This window comes from Xyrauchen texanus, chromosome 5 (genome assembly GCF_025860055.1).
Source record: "Xyrauchen texanus isolate HMW12.3.18 chromosome 5, RBS_HiC_50CHRs, whole genome shotgun sequence".
NCBI classification, from domain to species: domain Eukaryota; kingdom Metazoa; phylum Chordata; class Actinopteri; order Cypriniformes; family Catostomidae; genus Xyrauchen; species Xyrauchen texanus.
The window spans coordinates 20,511,647-20,535,553 of NC_068280.1; the positions used below are offsets into that span (position 1 = coordinate 20,511,647).

Sequence of the window (23,907 nt, forward strand, 5' to 3'; positions counted from 1 at the left end):
TCACTTGAGCAAATAGCATTTTCAGAGAAAACCTTTGCAGTGCACTGCAGTGAAACTCACTTATCTGCAAAGCTGAGCAAATAAATGTTAGACAAAGGACATGCCAAAAAATTTTGTATATGCTAAAGGACCTATTAGCTTACACCATGCGAGCTGATTGGCTAAAGTCGATTGGCAAACAGATAAGTTCAAAGAATAGCATGAGTTTCATGACTGAACTTCAAGTCATATAAACCTACCATATTATATAAATATGCTAATCTTTCTTTCAATACTAAAATTAATATAGATAATATTATGATGTGTGCTATGTATTTTTATGCTTATTAGCAGAAACAGACAGAATCTGCAGACTTTTATTTGCCTTTTCTGAGCTGATTTTACTGCTGATAATACATTGGAACTGAGAGTACTTCTGGGAGTTTTCTGCTCATGCAGATTCTGTCTGGAGTACTGTGTAGGTTATTTATTTCTTTGTTTGGCATCTTAGCAAAAAAACAAAAGAAACAAAGCAAGAATGCAAAAATAGAAAAGAGATATGCAGGAGAGGTTAGAAACCCTTATGGGCTTTCTTTTCCCCCTCGTACTGCCAAAAGAGGGCCAACTCAGAATAGAATTCTGAGATGATAATCTTCTCATCACAATTGTACAGAGCTGTTATCCGAGTTACCACACGAGTTACCGAGATACATCAACCATCAGAATGGGGGGGAAAAATCAGTGATTTGGAGCGTGGCATGATTGTTGGTGCCAGACAGGCTGGTTTGAGTATCTCTGTAACCGCTGATCTCCTGGGATTTTCACACACATCAGTGTCTAGAATTTACTCAGAATGGTGCCAAAACAAAAATACATCCAGTGAGCAGCAGTTCTGTGGACGGAAATGCCTTATTGGTTAGGGTGATCAACAGAGAATCGCCAAACTGGTTCGAACTGACAAAGTCTACAGTAACTCATATAACCGCTCTGCACAACTGTGGTGAGAAGAATATCATCTCAAAAGAATGCTAATATGAGATGCAGGTTGGTGCTGTTTTGGCAGCACTATTATTGACCTTAAGACATGCCAGTCTATTGTATACTGTGGCTACTCAAAAACAAACACAAAGACAATGTTATGCTTCAATTAACAAACCAAATAGCTTTCAACTGTGTTTGATAAAATGGCAAGTTAATTTTTTGTACAAATTTAGCAATTTACATTTATGCATTTAGCAGACGCTTTTATCCAAAGCAACTTACAGTGCACTTATTACAGGGACAATCCCCCCAGAGCAACCTGGAGTTAAGTGCCTTGCTCAAGGACACAATGGTGGTGGCTGTGGGGCTCGAACCAGCGACCTTATGATTAACAGTTATGTGCTTTAGCCCACTACGCCACCGGCACTCCAATTTAGCATGAGTGATGGCTGCTGGAAATGGGGCCTGTCTATATTTGATCAAAAATGACTTTTTTCAGATAGTGATGGTGCTGTTTTTTACATTAGTAATGTTCTGACTATACTTTGTGATCAGTTGAATGCCACTTTGTTGAATTTAAGTACCAATTTCCTTCCGAAACTCTGTACATTATTCCAAACTTTTGGCTGCCAGTGTGCCATATATATATATATAAATCCACAAAAAGATGGCTTAGTAACATGCTAACATTACAATCTATTTACTATAAATCAACAGTAAGTCAGGTCTCCCACATGGAACGCTGCGAGTAGGTGTACCGATCCTTCCTTTTCTGTTCTCACTGACACAGATACCTGTTTTTTAGTGTTTAATTTTTGTAATGTTGCAACTTTCAAATACAATACTGTGAGAATGATGATTTGAGGACAGCCTGTTTATAACTGTTCAGTTACAGAAAAGAAATAAAAAAAGTCAAAAATCAAAATATTTCAGAAAAAACATCATAAGAACCAATATGTAAAGTCTATCAATAAGGATTATTTTACAAATGTAAGTGGCAGGATCTTTTCATGAACAGAAATTTTGGGCCCTTTTTTTTCTTCTTCTAAATTCTATTAAATTTTTTCCCAAATTCCATGTTTTCGTTTTTATTTTTCTGAATTCATATTGAACAGTTTATTTTAATTTTATATTTAAAATGGTGTCTAAATGAAATGCTTTTATAAAGAACCTCAGAGCACAATCCACATTTTTTTCCAAATAAAGTGCTTCACAACATAGCATCACAGGAAGATTACTTAAATATATTACAATTACTATTATATACTATAATATTATTATTGCTATTATTATAGTGAATATTACATAAAACTACAGCAATGATATACTTTTGTCTATTTAAATTAAGCTTTTATTTTGGTGAAAGCTTTTATTTTGGTGAGCCCTTTCCGTTTCTGTGTCTTTTTAACAGTAGTTTCTCACCTCCGGAAAAACAGGTTGCTAAGTGAGCCAGTGAGATTATTAAAATGTGAAAGGCTATGATTTACAGACAAATTGAATAAAAATGTATTCTGTTTATGCTGTGTTCTACAAATTTTCATTTGCTATAAACAGAGTGTGTGTAATGTTTATGATAAGGTGTGTTCAGTGTTCCAGCAGCCCTCTTCACATGTTCACTTTGAAGCGTATAACACATAGAAACTATATATTCATCTCAATAAATCGCAGCATTTGCTGTTTAATAATCACACTAAGACATATTGTGATTTTAATTTGTGCGCTGATTGTTTATGCAATGAAATTCAAATGTAAGATGGTAGTTAGGAATAAATAGTTGCTCAGATAGATACCACACTTCCACAATACACACTCCATCCACCGGGGGGAGTACCTCTGTATAACTTGCGATTCCCTATACCAGAAGTGCCAATTTGAGACATCACTCTGGCCAGGTGAGAATCTGATTGGGTGGGAACGCCAATCCAGTGGTGATGCTGAAAGACACTCTGAACCAGGTGAAAAAGGCCATTCATTTTCCTCTCTTCCCCCTTTCTTCATTGTTGTTGATGGGTAGGAATATTAGATGTTTTGGAACTTTACATTTCCTTGCCTTTTGAACTGCACATGCTGCTGGGACTAGCCAACAAAAGTCAGCACTTGGGTTCGCCGGGTGAGATGAGATGAGCATACTCCCCAAATCGTTCTCAAACATACAAAACCACAATAGCTCCACACATTTCACTTCTACGTTGAGTTCTGGCAAAAAATAGTCTTCTATTTTGGGATTCCCAACTAGTCATCCTTCCTTTTTCTCCTAGACAATATAATATTTGTGTGGTGTTTTACAAGTACGATCACGAGCACAAGTACATGAGCACAGAATCGATATCGGGACATCCCTAATTTGTTTGGTAGCTTCCTATGTAGGTTGTAGGCAGTGAGGCAGCTCACTAGGTTTTGGAACAGAGCTTGTATCTGAAGTAAAATATTCAATGTATTAAAGTTTTGCACATTTGTTGCTAGAAGAGAAAATTAAAGACTGAACTGATATGCAACAACATGGATGAATAAGAGTTCAAAGTGAAACTGACACCTGATGCCTCCATTACTATGTTCAGTTTGAACATTCCTGAGTCTTCATTAATGACCCCAAACACATAATAGAAATGATGGCCTTGCACAATGCACACATGTTCAAATGATCACTTTGCAGTCTCATTCACCACCCTCCTCCCCATGATTTCCTGTGTTCTCCCTCTGTCCTATCAAAAATAGGAAACACGTTAAATAAATAAAATGACCCCTTACAGGTCTGAAACTGAAGCTCCAATCATACTACACCTCAAGAATTAGATGCCTGCATAAACCATAGCTCCCAGTGATTTAGACCTAGTTTGGCTGACTTTGCAAAGTTTGGAAATGTATTTAAATGAAATATAGTATTCCCAATATGTCCAGGCAATTATTATCCTCCAGTACACTTGACTAATGAGGACTTTACAGAGGACATCCTGATTTGCCTTACCCTGAAGAGCAGTTTAGAGAAAGGCTTCTTGGCCAGCTGGGCAGGGATACCCAGGTTGTCATACAGAGCTGTGTCCACCATGCCAGGGTCCACTGCATTAACCTGTACTGGGTCTCCTTTGGCCCAAAACTGGTCCTGAAGGCAATAGGAGAACAGCAGCAGGGCCAGTTTACTCTGGGCATATGCTCCATGGGCACTATAACACATTCTGAGAGAGAGAGAGAGAGAGAGAGAGAGAGAGAGAGAGAGAGAGAGAGAGAGAGAGAGGAGAGAGAGAGAGAGAGATTTAAAACACTAAATCAATACATGCTTTTAAAACAGCACCAATGCTCCTCTGGGTACAGTTGCACAAAGTTTTTCAAGGTTGTTGGCTGATAGGTTATTCCAAGCATATTGGAAAATTTGGCCACGGTTCTATGTATTTAGGCTGTCACAACTGTTTGTGTCTCTTCATGTAACACCAGACTGACTCAATAATATTGAGATCCAGGCTCTTTGGGGGCCATACCATCTGTTGAAGGACTTCTTGTTGTTCTTCTATTCTATTCTGTTTCCAAAAGCAATGTTTGGGAATCTAAAATTATATTTCATATTGAAAAAATAAAGCAGAAGATGTAAAATAACTAAGACAAATGTTTATGTGAAACATCTAATGTGACTAATATTTTTGCACAGCACTGTATATTGGTTTTAGGCTCGTTAAACTGGATCCAAAACAACCCTGGCCTGCAGCTAGAGGATTTGGAATAGAATAATAACCATTAATGTGCAGTTTAATGTAATTTATGTTTGAGGATCCATCCTTACAAAATTTGCCTGCTGATGTTTTGTCCAAACTGGACCATTAGTAATACAGCAGTAAAGCTCATTTGCTCATAATTTTACCATGCTCATACAAATTTATTCACCCTCATGTTATTCCAAACCTGCATGACTTTATGCTGCAGAACACAAAGATATTTTGAAAAATGTATGAGGTGTTTTTTCTATATAATGCAAGTCAATGGTGAGCAGAACTTTCAAGCTCCAAAAAGCACATAACGGTAGCATAAAGTAATCCATACATTTTGACTGGTTTATTCCATGTCTTCTGAAGCATTCACTATGGGTGAAAAACAGACCAAAATGTAAATCATTCACAGTCTCCTTGTTATTCACAATTCCTTATTCACATTTCCTTGTGTTTGACAACAAAACAATTGACACATGGGCAAATACCTGTGCATTATTCACAAACCAACCACAATCACGTTTAGCAGGCGCAATCAGTGCTGAAATTGCCCTGCGTCTTCAATATTTAAATTAATGAATTGTCATTCCTTTCCATGCAAACACGCCTCATTTTTTTGTTACCCCATGTGACTCTACCCTCCCTAGAAACTGGGCCAATTTGGTTGCTTAGGAGACCTGGCTGGAGACACTCATCATGCCCTGGATTCGAACTTGTGAACTCCAGGGGTGGAAGTCAATATCTTTACTCATTAAGTTACCCAGGCCCCTCTAACAAGCCTCCTTTCAATGTAAATTAGGCTCATTAAAAATTGCGCTTCATTCAGAATACTTACATAGCAATTTACATTGCGCAATTACCGGCAAATGAAAGTATTTAAAAGTTTATTTAAAAGAGATGTTTGTAACATTTTCAAATGATAATTTCAGGAGTAATTAATCAAATAGTCATAAAATTATGTTGAAGAGCGTTATAAAGTGGCATATATCCAGATGCGCTGTGTCGTCAAGCACACAATCAACATGTTTAAAAGATAAGCCAGGTGTCTGGATCAAAGTGATGCTTCAAAAAGTGAGTTACATTTGACTCTTATTTTTAAGCCCACAACTTTCAGCCCACTTAAGCTCACATCGTGGAAGGTCAAGTCATAGAAGGGCTTACAGATAACTTCTGAATAGAACAATGTCAAAATTTATAGTGAATAAGGATGTAAAATGTGGACTGTTTCTCACCCAAAGCTATTGTATTTCTTCAGAAGACATGGAATATACCACTAGAATCAGATGGGTTACTTTTATGCTGCCTTAATGTGCTTTTTGGAGCTTAAAAGTTTAGTTCTCCATTGACCTACTTTGTTTAAAAAGAAAAGAAAACTGCAGAAGGAAGAACATCAATTGACTGGATCATTAAAAGTGGGCATTCCATAATCCCGAATGGACTGATGCAGCTAGCTGGGTGTGGTCTCTATATGAAAGGTGCTTGAAGGAATATCTATGCCAAAAAAAGTTCAGTTTATAGAAGTCCTAGAATGTCCTAGAATTAAGAATCCAAGTCTAATCTTTCAGCTGACTCATTTATCCCTTATTTATACCAGCAGATGTCTTTGCGCCCACCCTGTCCTCTCTGCCTCTGTCACCTTGAAAGACACATTTATTAGGCATCTTCTGTGCCAGCTCACAGCATGAGCCCCCCCCCACACACACACTAAATATACAGCGTGACAAGAAGTCATCACCAGTTGCAGGCAGGAACCTTGTTTACTGTATTGGATTTGTTGTTTGTGAGTATTTATTGTAAAGCTCATAACTGCACCTTTCTACCTCCCAGGAGGCTTTGCAGCATTCAATCAATAGATGCATTGTGCTCTGATTCATGCTGCAAGTTACAGCCAACGTGTCCTTGAGCGCTAGCGAGACTGCAGTACACAACTGCAGAAATGGATAAGGACTCTCAAGACTGAAAAGCAAAAAAAGCAGACCTGAGAAAAATAGGTTATAGGAGTGGCAGTATTTTGAAGAGTAAAGCGGGCATCAATACAGGTCTGCATTACAGGGAGATATGAGTTTAATATGAGACAAGGTTGAACAAAATGGTTTTTGCCCTGGGACTAAAGAATCATATCATTCTTAAAGTCTTTAATGGGACAATTTAACCCCAAAATGAATATTCTGTTGTTGCTCACCTTTCTTGTTGACTCTCTTTGTACTGTGGCAGAAAGTTAGGGACCGACAGCCTCGATCACCATCGACTTACATTATATGGTAAAAGGTGCAATTAAAGTGAATGGGGACTGAGGCTAACATTCTGCCTCCTTTTGTGTTCCACAGATGAAAAAATGTCATACAGGTTTGGAGTTTGTGAATACTTGATGGCATAATTAAAATTTTGTGGTGAACTTTCCCTATATGATTCAGCTTGCATTGTCCATTGAAAGACAAAGGCTTGGTGCAAAATGAGAATCTCAAATGTAATGCAATATATATTCTAATCATACCTTCCCTGCAAGTTGTCCAGAGTTAATCTTCCTCCATAGTGGTTAGCTGAAGACATAATCACTATTCGTGAACATTTCCCAGATTTGCCTGATGTCCTAGGCACATCTAGCAAAAGGTTGGTCAACAGGAAATGGCCCAGATAGTTAAGCCCAAAGTGCAGTTCAAACCCACCTTCTGTCCTCCTCTCAGGAACAAGCATAATGCCAGCTGCAGACAAAAAGGAACATTATAACTGAGATATTGTGAACAGAACAGATATGTAGGACACAGGGTACAATACTTCTAGACTTGATAAAAATACTATTCAAACATTAAAGTCTACATTGGCACACATGTGCGGACACCGGTGATTTTGGAGTCACTATTGCCTCTGGTTTGAAAAGCTATGAACTTCATATGCCCTATCGCATGCAGCTCTCTGAATAACATGGATTAAGTATTGCTGGTTGTCTTTTTGACATCATTTATCTATTTAACCCACACGAAGGTATATTATAGATATTTTATTCCTTCTTATGAATCGGAACCAGTGAGAAACCATTTCCTCTGCTAATCTTCTTAATGTGCCTCTTTCTGTTTAATTCATGTTTTTGCTAAGAAGAAATGACTCGTAAGAAAAGATGTGAAGATCGTTATGTGTCAAGATCACAAATAATCTAATATACCCAGTATGTATATCTTGTGTTCATTAATATATCATTAACAAACAGTATATAATGCTTAACAGATCATTAGTTAATGTAAATCAAACAGTTAGAAATATCAGAAAAATGTGCTAGTTAATGTTTAATAATAAATTTAACTCACATTAACTCATGGTCTGTGAAGCATTATGTAAATTCAAATACTTACAAATATTATTAAACTTTGTTCCTATCTGGCCTCACACTTTTTAATATCTACAAATGATTTAAAAAAAAATTGTATACAACGATTAACAGATAATTTGTAAATGTGCATTTGAATTTGAACACTAATGTTATCTGATGTGAGTGAATCGACATCAAATTTATGCTTTTCTCTTTCAAGTGACCTCGATAGTTTGCCTCAATGCTGATTCAATTTAACTATTTATTTTACAAAAAACTTCAAATAAATATACTTTAAAATGTCACTCTTTATTTCAACTTACATACGAATATTGTAAATTCCATTTATAGGTTTATAGTTTGCAGTTCACCACAATCTCCAACTAGTTCGAATGGGATGTTCTGCAAAGCTTGTCAGAGCGTGTGGCGGAGCTTAGCGAAGGGTCAATTATTAACCAAAGTCTGTAAAGGAAACACATCTTTAACAATCTTTACAAATCATTAATTCTATTATTTGCTAATATTTTTGCAGTACTAATCTAAAATTTATACTATTCATACATTGTAAATGTTTATAAAGTAAAAATATTTTACAAATGAATTGCGCAACTGGGAGTGGGCGGTAACTTTTTCAAATGCCTGTTATCTGATTAGTGAATCTATGAAGGTCCTCACGTCAGGATTGTGGGTAGTGTAGTACTTCACTGGAAATTCCTAACCCTGCTGTTGCATTTGTTTGTTTTTTGGAAATTTAGAAATTCTGAATCCGGAAATGTGTCCGGGAATTCTAAAGTTTGCTGGACAAATTGGAAAACATCTGGTTATCTCATGTTGGTGTTTATTTTGGACTATGCATAATATGCAATTTAATAATGACACAGTCAAGTCAAATGAATAATAAATAAAAATAATTTCATTCACTTCATGGCATTAGCATCCAGTTAAAATAAATCTAAAAATTCAAAACAAAAACAGAGGGCAAAGCAAAAAATAAACTGCAATTTGTCCTGCATAATTTTTTTATTTACAAAGAAATATTAGACTTTATAGCATTTTAACAGTCAATAGCCATTATTTACAGACTAATGGAAACCCTGAGATGAACAACAACTTTTTTCTCTCTCTTGAAAGTTTTCTTGACATATGATATAAGGAATATTCTATGTTTAAGGATATAGTATACTATAAATGTGTCATTGAGGCAATAAAAACAAACCTTTGCTCCCAAGCTAAGTCTTGTTTTTACTGTTGTTAAGTGTTATTAATGTCTGCATCAGTCAGGAATGCTTATCATGCCGTCCCCCGTGCTGCACTGGGAAACTCTGACCACGTCATGGTCCACCTGATTCCTGCGTACAGGCAGAAACTAAAGCTCTGCAAACCTGTAGTGAGGACATCAAGGAAGTGGACCAGTGAGGCTGTGGAGGATCTCCAGACATGTTTTGCCACTACTGACTGGGATGTGTTCAGGACTACTACAAACCGTCTGGATGAATACACAGAGGCTGTGACATCATATATCAGCTTCTGCGAGGACTGCTGTATTCCGTCACGCACCAGGGTAAGTTACAACAATGACAAACCCTGGTTTACAGCCAAACTCAGAAGGTTAAGGTTTGATAAGGAAGAGGCCTTCAGGAGTAGGGACAAAGACAGATTTAAAGAGGTGAAGTACAAGTTTAGCAAGGCGTTGAAAGAGGCTAAACGACGGTACTCTGAGAAGCTCCAACACCAGCTCTCAGGCAACGACTCTGCATCTGTCTGGAAAGGGCTTAGGCAGATCACCAACTACAAGCCTAAAGCCCCCCAGGCCATCAACGACCGATGCCTAGCCAACGACCTGAATGAGTTCTACTGCCGCTTTGAAAGACAAAGGGACAGTCCTGAAACCATCCTCCAAGACACCTCCCAACAGCTCCAGCCACAGTGCATCACCTCCACCTCCCCACCTCAGCAGGGGCCTGGGCACCCCCACCAATGCCCACCTTAAATGTACCCCCCTCCACCCACCTCAGTGACAACTCTTTCCATCCATGAGAGGGACGTCAACAAACTCTTCAGGAGTCAGAACCCCCGGAAAGCTGCTGGACCGGATGCTGTCTCCCCATCCAGCTTGAAGCACTGCGCTGATCAGCTGTCTCCAGTGTTCACAGACATTTTCAACACCTCACTGGAGACATGTCACGTGCCAGCCTGCTTCAAGTCTTCAACTATAATCCCTGTTCCCAAGAAGTCAAGGACCACAGGACTTAATGACTTCAGACCCATCGCCCTGACCTCTGTGGTGATGAAGTCCTTTGAGCGCCTTGTGCTTTCTCACCTCAAAGACATCACCGACCACCTCCTGGACCCCCTGCAGTTTGCATACAGAGCCAACAGGTCTGTAGACGATGCAGTAAACTTGGCCCTCCACTACATCCTCCAGCACCTGGACTCCACAGGAACCTATGCTAGGATCCTGTTTGTGGATTTCAGCTCTGCCTTTAACATCATCATCCCGGCTCTGCTCCAGGAGAAGCTCTCCTAGCTAAGTGTGCCTGACTCCACCTGCAGGTGGATCACTGACTTCCTGTCTGACAGGAAGCAGCATGTGAAGCTGGGGAAACACGTCTCCAACTCACAGACCATTAGCACTGGATCCCTCCAGGGCTGCGTTCTTTCTCCTCTGCTCTTCTCCCTGTACACTAACAGTTGCACCTCCAGTCACCATTCCATCAAGCTTCTGAAGTTTGCGGATGACACCTCCCTCATCGGACTCATCTCTGATGGTGACGAGTCCGCCTACAGGTGGGAGGTTGACCACCTGGTGACCTTTTGGTGCAACCAAAACAACCTTGAGCTCAATGCTCTAAAGACAGTGGAGATGGTTGTGGACTTCAGGAAGAACTCAGCCTCACCTGCACCTGTCCCCATCACCCTCTGCAACTCCACAATTGACACTGTGGAGTCTTTCCGCTTCCTGGGAACTATCATCTCCCAGGACCTCAAGTGGGAGCTGAACATCAGCGCCCTCATCAAGAAAGCACAACAGAGAATGTACTTCCTGCGGTAGCTGAAGAAATTCAACCTGCCAAAGTCAATGATGGTGCACTTCTACACAGCCATCATCAAGTCCATCCTCACTTCCTCCATCACTATCTGGTACGCTGCTACTACTGCCAAGGACAAGGGCAGACTGCAGCGTGTCATCCGGTCTGCAGAGAAGGTGATTGGCTGCAATCTGCCACCGCTCCAGGACCTGTACGCCTCCAGGACCCTGAAGCGTGCTGGAAAGATTGTGGCTGATCTCTCCCACCCTGGCCACAATTTGTTTGTCACTCCCCTCTGGCAGAAGGCTGAGGTCCATCAGGACAAAAACCTCATGCCACAAGAACAGTTTCTTCCCATCCACCACTTGCCTTATCAACAAGGCCCTGTACCCACCCTGACACTCTCCACACTCCACCTCTGGCTCTACATTCCAGTGTACTACTCTGCTATCTTTTATTTTATTCTTACTTTTAATTGATACTGTGTGGACATATTTATATTTATATTTATATTGCTTATATTTGAATTCTTGTTTCATATATTTAGAGATTGTGTGACGCGCCTACAACACCAAAACAAATTCCTTGTATGCATAAAAATCTTACTTGGCAATAAAGCCTTTTCTGATTCTGATTCTGATCAAGCATACAACTAAAGTTAACAAACCACTCCTTGCACAAACTTTGTTTCAGTAGATCAAAGTTAAATACCAATAAAAGTACTAAATCATTATTTGTAAACCTTTCTAAACATTTATAAGTTTTGAATAGCTTTACATTTAGAATAGGTACTACAAAATTATGATTCATGAATACATAGTTAATAAATGATTTTAATGATTTTGGTAAACATAAATAGTGTGTGAACTGGTGTAAAATAAGAGTTATTTCTGAAAACGTTTGTGAAATGTAAAAATGTATAAGCTAATTTTTGTAATTTGTAAATTTGACATTTGTAAGCATTTAAATGTACATTAACAAGTTATCTGTTAATCATTATATAACATTTGTTAAATCATTTGTAGATGATAAAAGGGCAAGGCCAGATAGGAATGAAAGTTTAATAACATTTTTAAGTATTTGAATTTACATTACAACAGATCAACAGATCATTAGTTAATGTTAGTTACATTTATTTCTAAACATTAACAAGCACGTTATCCCATATTTTTTACTTTTTAAATATACATTAACTAATGATCTTTTAAGTATTATATAATTTTTGTTTATGACTTTTTAATAATAGTTATTATAAAGTGTTAAGACACACCTTTGACAGAAATGCATTTTAGTGTCTTTAAAAGGAGCGTAGCAAGTTAGTGAATACCAATATTAAATGGATGTAATCTGGTTTAAAACCCTGTTTGAGAATGAGCACCAGCATTCATTCAGGAATAAGCTTCTTCCTTTGAAAACATGTTTCATCATTATTGTGCTCTTAACAGAATTACAGATCAGTTCAGTGGAGAAAACAGTAATCAGGATTATAAAAATAGCATATTGAGTGAAAATCAAAACATATGAGGGAAATTCCCTTGGAATGAATTTGCATGTGTATCTGTGTTGTTTTAGCGATCAATTCACTAAAAGAATTGTGCAAATCAGGTAAAAATGCAAACAATAGCTGAATGCAGTTCACATGGCGCAAATCCTGATCCTGTGGGTCAGTTCTGAGTAGGGCTGTCATCAGGGCTGAGAAACCAAATACATTTTTTTCACTCATTTTAGAGAGATTATTTCAGATAGAGGAAAAAATAAAGCTAAAATACATCAATTATCACCAGATTTTTTAATTCAGTTGTTTCCTAAATTCACAAGAGGGCACAATGAATAAATCTAAACCAAAAGCACTGTTATATTGTTTATTGCAGTTAACAACTGTCCATACCTTGCTGTTAACAAAAGTGCATTCCATTTTAAGAAATAAAGTACATAAAATTATAAAATCAAAAGATTTAGCCACCTCATATTCTCAAATCTCATGTAAGAAAAGTAAAGCTAGAAAATAAACCTTTCTTTCTTCTTTCTTTAAGATAGTTCTGTTACCTTATTGTTGCACGGTATACTCAAGATTCAAAATACCAGTAGTACCACAGTGTTGTTGATTAAATACAGTTGAATGTATGGCAGTAGTAGTATTGGTATTCAGATGGACTTGGTCGTGAAGCAGAATTTTGCAGCTTAGACTCAATGCCACATCATGGTATGGCATGCATCTGAGCCCAGTGCTTGCAACTGGCAGCTAGACAGAGCGAACAGAATGGAAACTAGGGCTGGGTATCGATACACATGTCAAGATTCAATATATCATGGTGCAATTTCGCTTTTCATTACAATTAATATTGGTAAGGTTCAGTTATAATGTCCATTTTGCTTGCATACAGTAAGAAAGAAATTCTCTTTCAGCTAATGTTGTTATTCATGATACAGGAGACCTTCTAAATAGTTAAATTACGGACATATCAATTTGACAATTTAATTTTATCATTAATTTTGGTGACATTTTAGCTTTTTGTAAAATGTGATCCATGTATTACATCAATAAATATGGTGTATTGAAATTGCATATAATATATTGCATATATACATTATATTGTTACAAGTGTTTACATGCCTAATTTGCATTATTTACAAGTATTTACTTGTTCCAAAAATCTTGTATAATTGTTACAAATTAAATGAGAGATTGCATAGAAAAGACTTGTAGAACAAGTGCTAAAATGGTCCTGTCTCTTAAAGACCTGTGGCAGGGTGTTTGCTTGGTCGAATGGCTTCTTTACAGCATCCATGCTATGTGTGACTAGAATTAAATGTTTCTTTTGTTTCGTATGGAATGATTTTCCGGACATTATTCAAAAGGAATTGCAAATTGTATTTGCAATTGCGTTTTCAATTTGTGGACGCATAAAATGTGACATAATCCAAACGCAATTGCAAATCACGCATTACCGTTTGCATTTTCGTTTAAGCGAACGCACAGTGACTGCCAGATTTCAAATGGAAAAGCAAAGTCCATTTGCAACTGTGTTTCCCATATCTTACGAGTTTTGGCCCTGTCATATTTAAATAGCAATTTCAATTACCACGTCTGCTTTTTCACTTTCTCAGCGTCGCGTATGTAGCCAGCCAAAACTCAGATGGAATACTAATTCCCTTAGTATTTCCATTGATGCCTTACACGGAAACCTGTCAATCAGGGTCAAGGGTGGGATTATGCTATGGGGCGTGTTTGTCTTGGGAAGAGACCACTCACAGTCCACGGTCAAGATCAAATAAACCAGCATCTGTTCAGGGCATCACCTCTTTATTTATTTTGTATTTATTTTAATGTTTATTTGACAGGGACAAATGCATAGAACATTGCATTATAAAGAATACAAAGTAGATGCCATGCATACATGTTTCTAGCCATGACTAATTTGCAACCCCTGTCCCTGGTTAGGCTTATAAATTTAAAACAAAAATTACAGAGTATTGAGTTTAAGATTTATAATTAATAAAATACATACAACAAATACATCCCATATATGAAATAAGATATGGGCTTAAGTAGATGTGGAAGTCACTATAAAACAAAGTCTAGACACATTTAACAATACAAGAACACAAAAGGGTGCATATGTCTGTGCGTGCTCACATATGCAACATTATGTTTGTATGCATTGTGTTATGTCCTGTACAGTCAGTGTTCACAAAGTTGTTTCAGTTTCAGCCATTGCTTTAAATGTGTATTAAAAACCTTGAAGTCTGTCAATGTTTTAATTTCAGATGCATTCCACAAATGTATGCCTCTTACTGAAAATGATGTCTGACCAAATGTTGTTCTACGTTTTGCAGCTATAGTTTTCACTTATTGTGCCTCTAGTTCTTATTCCGCTCTTTTGTTTATGTACTAGTTGACAGAATATTTCTGGTGCAACGTTGTTCACACACTTAAAAATTAGTTTTAAAAAAGAAAAATTTACAAAACTGTCAAATCTCAAGATATTATGCTTCCTTAGAATGATGCAGTGATGCCATCTTACAGATTTCTGGTCCGTTACTTTTAATGCTTGTTTATATAATGACTCTTGACCGTCGACTGTGAGTGACGTCACTTCCCAAGACAAACACGCCCCATAGCATAATCCCACCCTTGACCCTGATTGACAGGTTTCCGTGTAAGGCATCAATGGAAATACTAAGGGAATTAGTATTCCATTTGAGTTTTGGCTGGCTACATACGCGATGCTGAAAAAGTGAAAAAGCAGATGTGGTAATTGAAATTGCTATTTAAATATGACAGGGCCAAAACTCGTAAGATATGGGAAACACAGTTGCAAACGGACTTTGCATTTCCATTTGAAATCTGGCAGTCACTGTGCGTTCGCTTAAACGAAAATGCAAACGGTAATGCGCGATTTGCAATTGCGTTTGGATTATGTCACATTTTATGCGTCCACAAATTGAAAACGCAATTGCAAATACAATTTGCAATTCCTTTTGAATAATGTCCGGAAAATCATTCCATAGTTTCGACCCAATATTTCATAGTGCAAATAACAACTGCACAAACAATGCCTTGATGTAGACTACTTAAAATAACCTTGTTCTCTCTTCCCTATTTGGATGTGGTTATTTTATATGGGTCATAACTGCCTAATTACCAAAGCTTATTACCAAAACGAATCCTGTGCTAAACGTTCATGCCAGTAATTGTTCCAGACTGTTTGTGGGCTACACGTTCCCACGCCAGTAAAGAGAGCGTCTTTTACCTATCAAACGCTCTGTAAAAATAACCCCTAGCCCTGTTATACTTATCCCGTGTAAATTGACATGTACTGTATGTAAAAAGCCAGTGAATCTGCACTGTTCAGACCGTGAAACCTTTAACTTATTGTTTCTAAAGTTAGTCAAGTGTCTGAAGTGGATGTTGGTCATTGAGAAGACACCAGAAAATGTAACATGCTTTTCAAAACTTAATCTAACGCTGGCTGTTGCGTTTAGAATGATGTATGAGAAAAAAAACGAGCATGGGATTGAATGGGAAAAATATGTTGAGCCCAGCGTTTCGCAAAATGTTTTCGGAGGCAAAGCTTCAAAAAATTACATAATGTGAAAAGATTGTCAATATTTTTAATTCAAAAGTATACAGTAGGATTACTGGCTAACTAATGTAACCAGTTCTGTTGTATTTAGCCAGATTTTCAAGCCAATTTCTTCTAATAATCCCAGATATAGAATATGCACGTTTAGAACTTACTTAAAAACTAATCAACACAGATTCTGATGGTATAGTTACACATGACAGCAGTATGTAAATGCAGTCGACACTCTCATCTCTTGGATTTATATATTTAGAAACCTTAAAGACGTCCACGGTTGCCTAGTGAAATAATGTTACTTTACAGACATTTGTCCGGGAAATTAATCTGTCCTTTGAAGTGCCTCTGCGCTCTCACCTCACTGAAGCCTGTTGTTGAAATCTGCACCTGTCACCATCAGCTTGCGAATCACTGAGTCAAACGATGGAAAACACACATTTTACCCACGTCCTCATGCAACTGAAGTAATAGGTTTACGTCTGGGCAGAGATAGATTATTATACTGTGTTATTCTTATGCATCAAATTTATTGCTTGTTCAGTTTACGGACCGCCGAGTCCACTCATTGCTGGTAATAATACTCAAGGTATTACTGTAACTTACTGTTACCACAAATGAGATTTACTGTTTTGTCGTTCAACCACGTTGGGCTGTTTGTGCATTTCCACCATCGCGGGTGAGAACGGCACACTGAATTTATCCATTAAAGAACCAATGACCGCAGCAGACGATTACGAGCCATTCACTGCATCTCTGAGCGATAAAACTAACGGTTTCTGTCTCTCCCACGATGGTTAAACCGGCTTCGGTGCCGTCACCCTGTTCTCTCTCTCTCTCTCTCTCTCTCTTGTACTAACCGCACACACACACACCACTCAGAAACATATCCACACACATATTTGATGAACAAATAACTTGGCAATAAAGCCCAGCTTTGTCCCGAAGTTATCGTACCAGCGGAGACATTTGTTAAGCGGGCAGACACCATTAACCAGTCTCTCCGCCCACATTCGTGGCCACACTGTCTGTTAACCTGGAAACCTCACGACACTCTCCACGAGAGCCACACCCAGGGGCGTCGGACTGGGGGGGTAAAGGGTACCGAGTACCCAGGGCCCGAGGCAGGGGGGGCCCCTTAGAAGTCAGTTTTCTATACATACATATTTGGTATGGGGGCCCAGCAAGATGGTTTGTACCTAGGGCCCAAAATTTGGTGCTACGCCCCTGGCCACACCTACCATTATGTGCACTTCTTCTCTCCTTACACACACACACACACACACAAATACATCCATTCACACACACACACCTCTACTCTCCTCTCATGTATTGTAGGCTTATCTCTTACCATATTTCATCATGTAACTGTTTAGTTTGTAGTTGGAAGTCTGAGGTTTATTGATTGCATTGTATTGATTATTAATAGATATTACTGCATCAATAATCTTTGTTATACTTTAAAGAGAAGTGTTTTGGTATTGTTCTGCATGCACCTGTGCCAAGGGCTGGCAGGGGATGTCAATGCTCGGATTGAAGCTTTCATTGTTCCCATTTTGAATGTCGATGTTCTCCGGACATTGACATTCCTAAGAGAACAATCCTATTTTGAGACTGCTATACTGTCTGGTCATAATCCCTGATTCCAGGGTGTTACCTCGGCAATATTAATTCTTATTAATATTCTATTGATTTTGATAATTTATAGTTATCTTTGATGATTGTTGATTTAAAGGATTAATCAGCTAATTTTGATTCTAATCAATGTTCTATTTAATTATCTTTGCTAATAATCAAACCCACTACTGAACGAAGCCCCAACAATATCATAATATATCATGATGCATGGATCTAAGTATTGATACAATATTGTTTGAAGTCTATTGTGAGATTGCAATATATCGATATTTGATTGTATCGACACAGCGCTAATGAAAACTGATTGCCTTTCCTGATAATGCATTTTAAAATGGAATGCTTATGCTGATAAGAGAGAAATTACATTTTTCAATGACCAAATAGCTCCAACTGAGTCATTGTCAGTGCATTTTTTTCTTGAATTTGTTGAATAATCAAATTTCGAGGATGAAGCAGACCTCCAACTAAGCCATCATCAATGCTTAGCACACATCTAACATTTTAAAACATAGTTTTTGCATTCAAATCTGCATTTTTCTCTTAAATTTGTTGAATATTCTAATTACGAGGATGCAGCAGACCTCCAACTGAAGATGCAGCAGATTGCTGTTTACAATCAAAGTGCAGATTACAATCTGGCATACTTTACTGGGACTGTACAGCATCACTCCACCACTGAAATCAGACACCCTTGTCAGCTTCTTTAAAACGCCTAAAGTGCGCTCTACTGCACTTCTTGTCTGGATATATGCCCAGATGTAAAACACTTCTCCACAATTATTTCATCATTTGATGAATTAATGCTTCTATGATCAGAGCACAGTTCTCTTTTTGTAACCTTTTCATGAGTAAGATTTAAATTCCCCTGAGTGAAAAGAGGGTTTGAGTAGCTGTTGAATAACAACCTCATAACCACCTAATAAGCAGACATAGCTGCATAGATGATGGCATTTGATGTGTTGACTGTGTGTATATGAGGTGTAAACTCTTTATTTTGGTATATCCGTGACCATTTCGAAGTTTGTGTATAAAATTAACTTATCATGTGCTTGAAAAGACAAGTAACTGCGAAAATTAATGAGCTCGGACAGTACGCCTCTGTGTGTCGGTGCCAAAGCCAATTTGAAGCTGGCAGCTTGTGACATCACTGGCTATTGCAGAAACACAAATGTGTGACACTCCTCTGCGGGGGCCAGTTATTAACAAATATGTGATGGACATATGAAAGGGTTAATAAAAATTCAGTTTACTGCCTGCTTACCACAAACAATAATAGCAAGCTTTGTGAACAAACTATAATAAGCCTAATTTACACATAAAGAAGATGTGTTTGAGCTGCAAAGACTGACAATGACTTAATATAAATACTTATTATTTATATTTATAGTGCGATTTCAGTGCATTGTTCTGCCAGATTAAACTGTAGTGATGTCCGATTCTTGAACAAATGTTGTTTTGAGCTAAATCTCAGCAAGTAATCCATCCTGCCAGTTCACAATTCAAACTGAATCAAACTTTAGGTCTGGGTTGGTGGTGCAAGATGCACAGCTGAAGTAAATGTACTGGAAATGAGCCTGTCCCAATGACTGTCGAATTTTGGCAAGGATTACCGAGGACTTGCTATGTGTTGAGATGTTAATGGCAGTAGCCAAATAAAACATTTATAAACCTACAGATGATTGTTTCTGTGTTATTTTTGAATGATTTGCAAATGATTGTCTTGAGACTTAAGTAGGCATTTTTCTCAATGATGTTACTAATAAAGGCAGGCGACTCTTTCAAGTTACAAGACCAGCCACTGAACCAAGGAAACCATTCAAAATGAAGGAATTAAACCTACATGCTAAATTGAAAGTCAACTTTTCAGTCTTGTCTGACTCAATAAGAACAGAATGAGCTTATAACTAGTTTATTAAATAACATTTCAATTGAAACATACAAAAACTTTTCAGTCGAGAGATGTAAATGAATTGTACCATTGTTTATTGTGCATGCAGATTATATTTTAAATTGTAATAAGCAGACTCATGGTTTATAGTCTTGATTAAGACTAGTTTATTCTCTTTATATACTTTAGACACGTAGAACATATCTGCGTTTGTGCACAGTGTCTGTATTAGGTGATTTAGGTGTAAAACTTTAATGTAGTAAACTTATCCAAGATCTAATCAATATCAGTCGTATTTGAAATGCAGTATCAATGAATGAAACACTGATGACAATAAACGGCATTATTATTATAACATAATTGAATAAAAAGGTCATAATCAGCAATATGCATTCACATATGGCTTTATTTAAATGTTTAAGTGAGAAAACAATGTGCTATGAAAACGAACTGTACGATAGAACCGGTTCATGGAAATAAATCAGTCTTCCCATCACTTTTAAACTGGATTGTTTTTGCTTAGTAAATAAGATGCATGTTTTTGTGCTGAAAAATTGCCTAAAACAGATTATTGAATTCGCCCCTATATATATATATGTATGTATTTTTTTTCCCATTTATTTATTTATTTGTAACTAAACAGACTCATGCTGTACAGCGCAGCCCTTAAACCTAATCATCTAAATGTAATCGATCCATAATCAAATGTCCTCTATCAAGAGAGAATCAATGGCCCCTGGCACTCCTTTGAACATACAGCGCTCTGTCCAGCCGGAGCACTAGAGGGGTCAAACGTTGAAATTTCCACATCATTAAACCCTCATTGATGTGGTACAAATGCATTTGTCCATCAGTTGGCTTTAAGGGGTAGTCTGTTTGTGTGTTGAAGAGAACAAACGAGAAAAGGGGACTGTCAATTATTAATTTATCCTGTTATGGAGAGGACAGTGTGTGACTGTTCCTGTCATTTTGAGACACTCCCTGGGGCAGGCTTCTAAATAAAAGTCATTCAGTTAAAACAAACCCTAAGGCTCTCAGGAGGACATAGACAAGGCATGTCCCACAGAGTGAGATAAGGAGGGCGCAGGAGATTTTAGGTTTACAAACAAAATGTACAGCTCTTTAAAAGCCCAAATACATTGCATAAAACTGCATAGGTTTATTTATGAATAAACCATGAAAAAGTACAAATGACAAAAAAGATGCTTTGGTTAAAGAGGGAGGAATAAAATCACCTATTATAAAGCCATATTTGGAAAAAGCTCCTGAGGAGGTAAAAAAATAAATAAAATAAATAACAAATTACATGTACACAAGTATTCACAGCCTTTGCCATGACACTCAAAATTGAGCTCAGGTGCATCTTGTTTCCATTGATCATCCTTGAGATGTTTCTAGAACTTGATTGGAGTCCACCTGTGGTAAATTCAGTTGATTGGACATGATTTGGAAAGGCACACACCTGTCTATTTAAGGTCCCACAGTTAACAGTGCATGTCAGAGCACAAACCAAGCCATGAAGTCCAAGGAATTGTCTGTAGACCTCTGAGACAGGATTGTATCGATGCACAGATCTGAGGAAGGGTACAAAAACATTTCTGCAGCATTGAAGGTCCCAATGAGCACAGTGACCTCCATCATCCATAAATGGAAGAAGTTTGGGACCACCAGGACTCTTCCCAGAGTTGGCCGCCCGGCCAAACTGAGCGATCCATCATTTCTCTGTGGAGAGAGGAGAAACTTCCAGAAGAACAACCATCTCTGCAGCACTCCACCAATCAGGCCTGTATGGTAGAGTGGCTAGACGGAAGACACTCCTCAGTAAAAGGCACATGACAGCCCACCTGGAGTTTGCCAAAAGGTACCTGAAGGCCTCTCAGACCATGAGAAACAATTCTCTGGTCTGATGAAACAAAGATTGAACTCTTTGGCCTAAATGTGCTTAAGATGGCGCCGAGTATGGCTGCTGCGTCGTGGGCTCCGTCAAAACACTGCAGTTTATTGTTTGTTTTGTTTACAGTTTTGTGTTTTTTTGTCTTGGATGTTGTCTGCCTTATTGTGTACGACAGACAAACGCTTTTGGACATTGGTTCGGCAATTACACACCGAAAACCGGACTTCAAATTCCTCAACGCCGACCCGCTGTTTACAAACACGCCAGCGGAGCCCTTTGTTTGCGCTGCCCGGCTGCGGAAACGCAGAAGGAAAAGGGGAAAAAGAGCCGGCGTTCTAATCAGAGTAAGACGTTGTGCAAATTGACCCCCTCTACCCAGTATTCTACTTGCAAATGTTCAGTCTCTGGACAACAAACTCTGCGAGCTGAGAGCGCAGATCTCTTTCCAACGAGAGATGAGGGACTGCTGCGTTATATACAGAAACCTGGCTGGCTGCGGAGATTCCAAACTCGGCCATTGAACCCGCGGGGTTCTCCATGCACCGAGCAGACAGAGCGAAAGACCTCTCAGGTAAAAGCAGAGGTGGTGGTGTATGTTTTATGATCAACAAATAATGGTGTGATCAGAGGAACGTACATTTTATCAAGTCTTTCTGCTCTCCTGAACTGGAATATCTCAAGCTTCTGTGTCGACCATTCTGGCTACCGAGGGAATTCACAGCGGTCATCATCACAGCTGTGTACATCCCCCCACAAGCCGACACAGACCGGGCACTCAGGGAACTGTATGGGTGTATCAGTGAGCAGGAAACCGCGCACCCTGAGGCTGCGTTCATTGTTGCCGGGGACTTCAACAAAGCAAATTTTAAAACAATAGCACCAAAATACCACCAACACATCAGCTTCAACACACGAGGAGGCCGGGTCTTGGACCACTGCTATTCTCCTTTCCGGGATGGCTACAAATCCCTCCCCCGCCAACCATTTGGCAAATCGGACCACTCTTCCGTTCTGCTTCTGCCCGCTTACAGGCAGAAACTGAAATGGGAAGCACCCACCCTCAGAACGATCCAGTGCTGGTCAGACCAATCAGACTCTGCGCTACAAGACTGTTTTGATCACTGTTTTGATCACGGAGATGTTCCGGTCCGCCTCTGATGACGACATCGAGGTTTACGCTGATATCGTAACGTGTTTCATCAGTAAGTGCGTAGAGGACGTTGTGCCAACCAAAACAATACGGATCTACCCCAACCAGAAACCATGGGTTAACGGCGAGGTTCGTGCGGCACTCAGTGCACGGACCTCCGCTTTTAATTCCGGGAACGCGGAGGAGTGTAAACAAGCCAGTTATGCCCTCCGTAACACTATCAGTGCAGCCAAACGCCAGTACAGGCACAAACTTGAATGTCAGTTCAACACCACTGACTCTAGAAGCATGTAGCAGGGAATTAACATCATCACGGACTATAAACGGAATAAAAACTCCGCCATGAACACCGCTGCCTCTCTCCCGGATGAGCTTAATTCATTTTATGCTCGTTTTGAGGACAACAACACCGCCCTCGCGGAGAGAGCACTCACGGCTGACGCTACAAAGGTTGGTTCACTCTCCGTCTCTGTTGCGGATGTAACATCCGTTAAATCCGTCTCAGCATTCAACACCATAGTGCCCTCCAAGCTTGATGAGAAACTCCGGAATCTGGGCTTAAACAGCTCGCTGTGCAGCTGGATCCTGGACTTCCTGTCAGGCAGACGTCAGGTGGTTAGAATGGGCAGCAACATCTCCTCATCACTGACCCTTAACACTGGAGTCCAGTGTTCTCAGCCCACTCCTGTATTCACTGTACACACATGACTGTGTGGCAACACATGGCTCCAATGCCATCATTAAGTTTGCTGACGATACTATGCTGGTAGTTCTGATCACTGACAATGATGAAACAGCCTACAGAGAGGAGGTGTCAGGAGCACAACCTCTCCCTCAACGTCAGTAAAACCAAGGAGCTTGTAGTAGACTTCAGGAAGAAAGACAGAGAACACAGCCCCATCACCATGTCCGACACAATGTCTCATTCCCTCCATCGGGGAACGGAGGTTACATACGTAACCTAGAGGTTCCATACGTAACCTAGACGTTCCCCTTCTGTCACACTCTCAACGTTTTGTCGGAGAAGCGACACTAGGGGTTGCACTTAAATCATCCCATGCGCTTAGCTGAGTACGTGAACTGCTGATACAGAAGCGTGCAGGAACTCTTACGTGTAAACGCGACCAGCTGTATCAGACTGCACGTACCCTTCTCCATTGCCCCATAAAGTCATCATAATCCTTCTGGTTACCCTGATGAGGGGAACAAGGTGATGCTTGCCAACGGGCCAAGCCTGGCAACGGGCCAAGCCTGGCTGGGCCTCATTT

At 39.1% G+C, this 23,907-nt stretch overlaps 1 protein-coding gene across 1 annotated transcript in view; it reads right to left on the minus strand.

The window, feature by feature from the left end:
* Positions 1–23,907, minus strand: part of dhrsx (dehydrogenase/reductase (SDR family) X-linked) — a 46,221-nt gene that overhangs the window by 14,329 nt on the left and 7,985 nt on the right. The window contains 2 exon segments of the mRNA XM_052126306.1: positions 3,926–4,133; positions 7,150–7,357. Coding sequence (XP_051982266.1) covers positions 3,926–4,133; positions 7,150–7,357 — 416 coding nt within the window.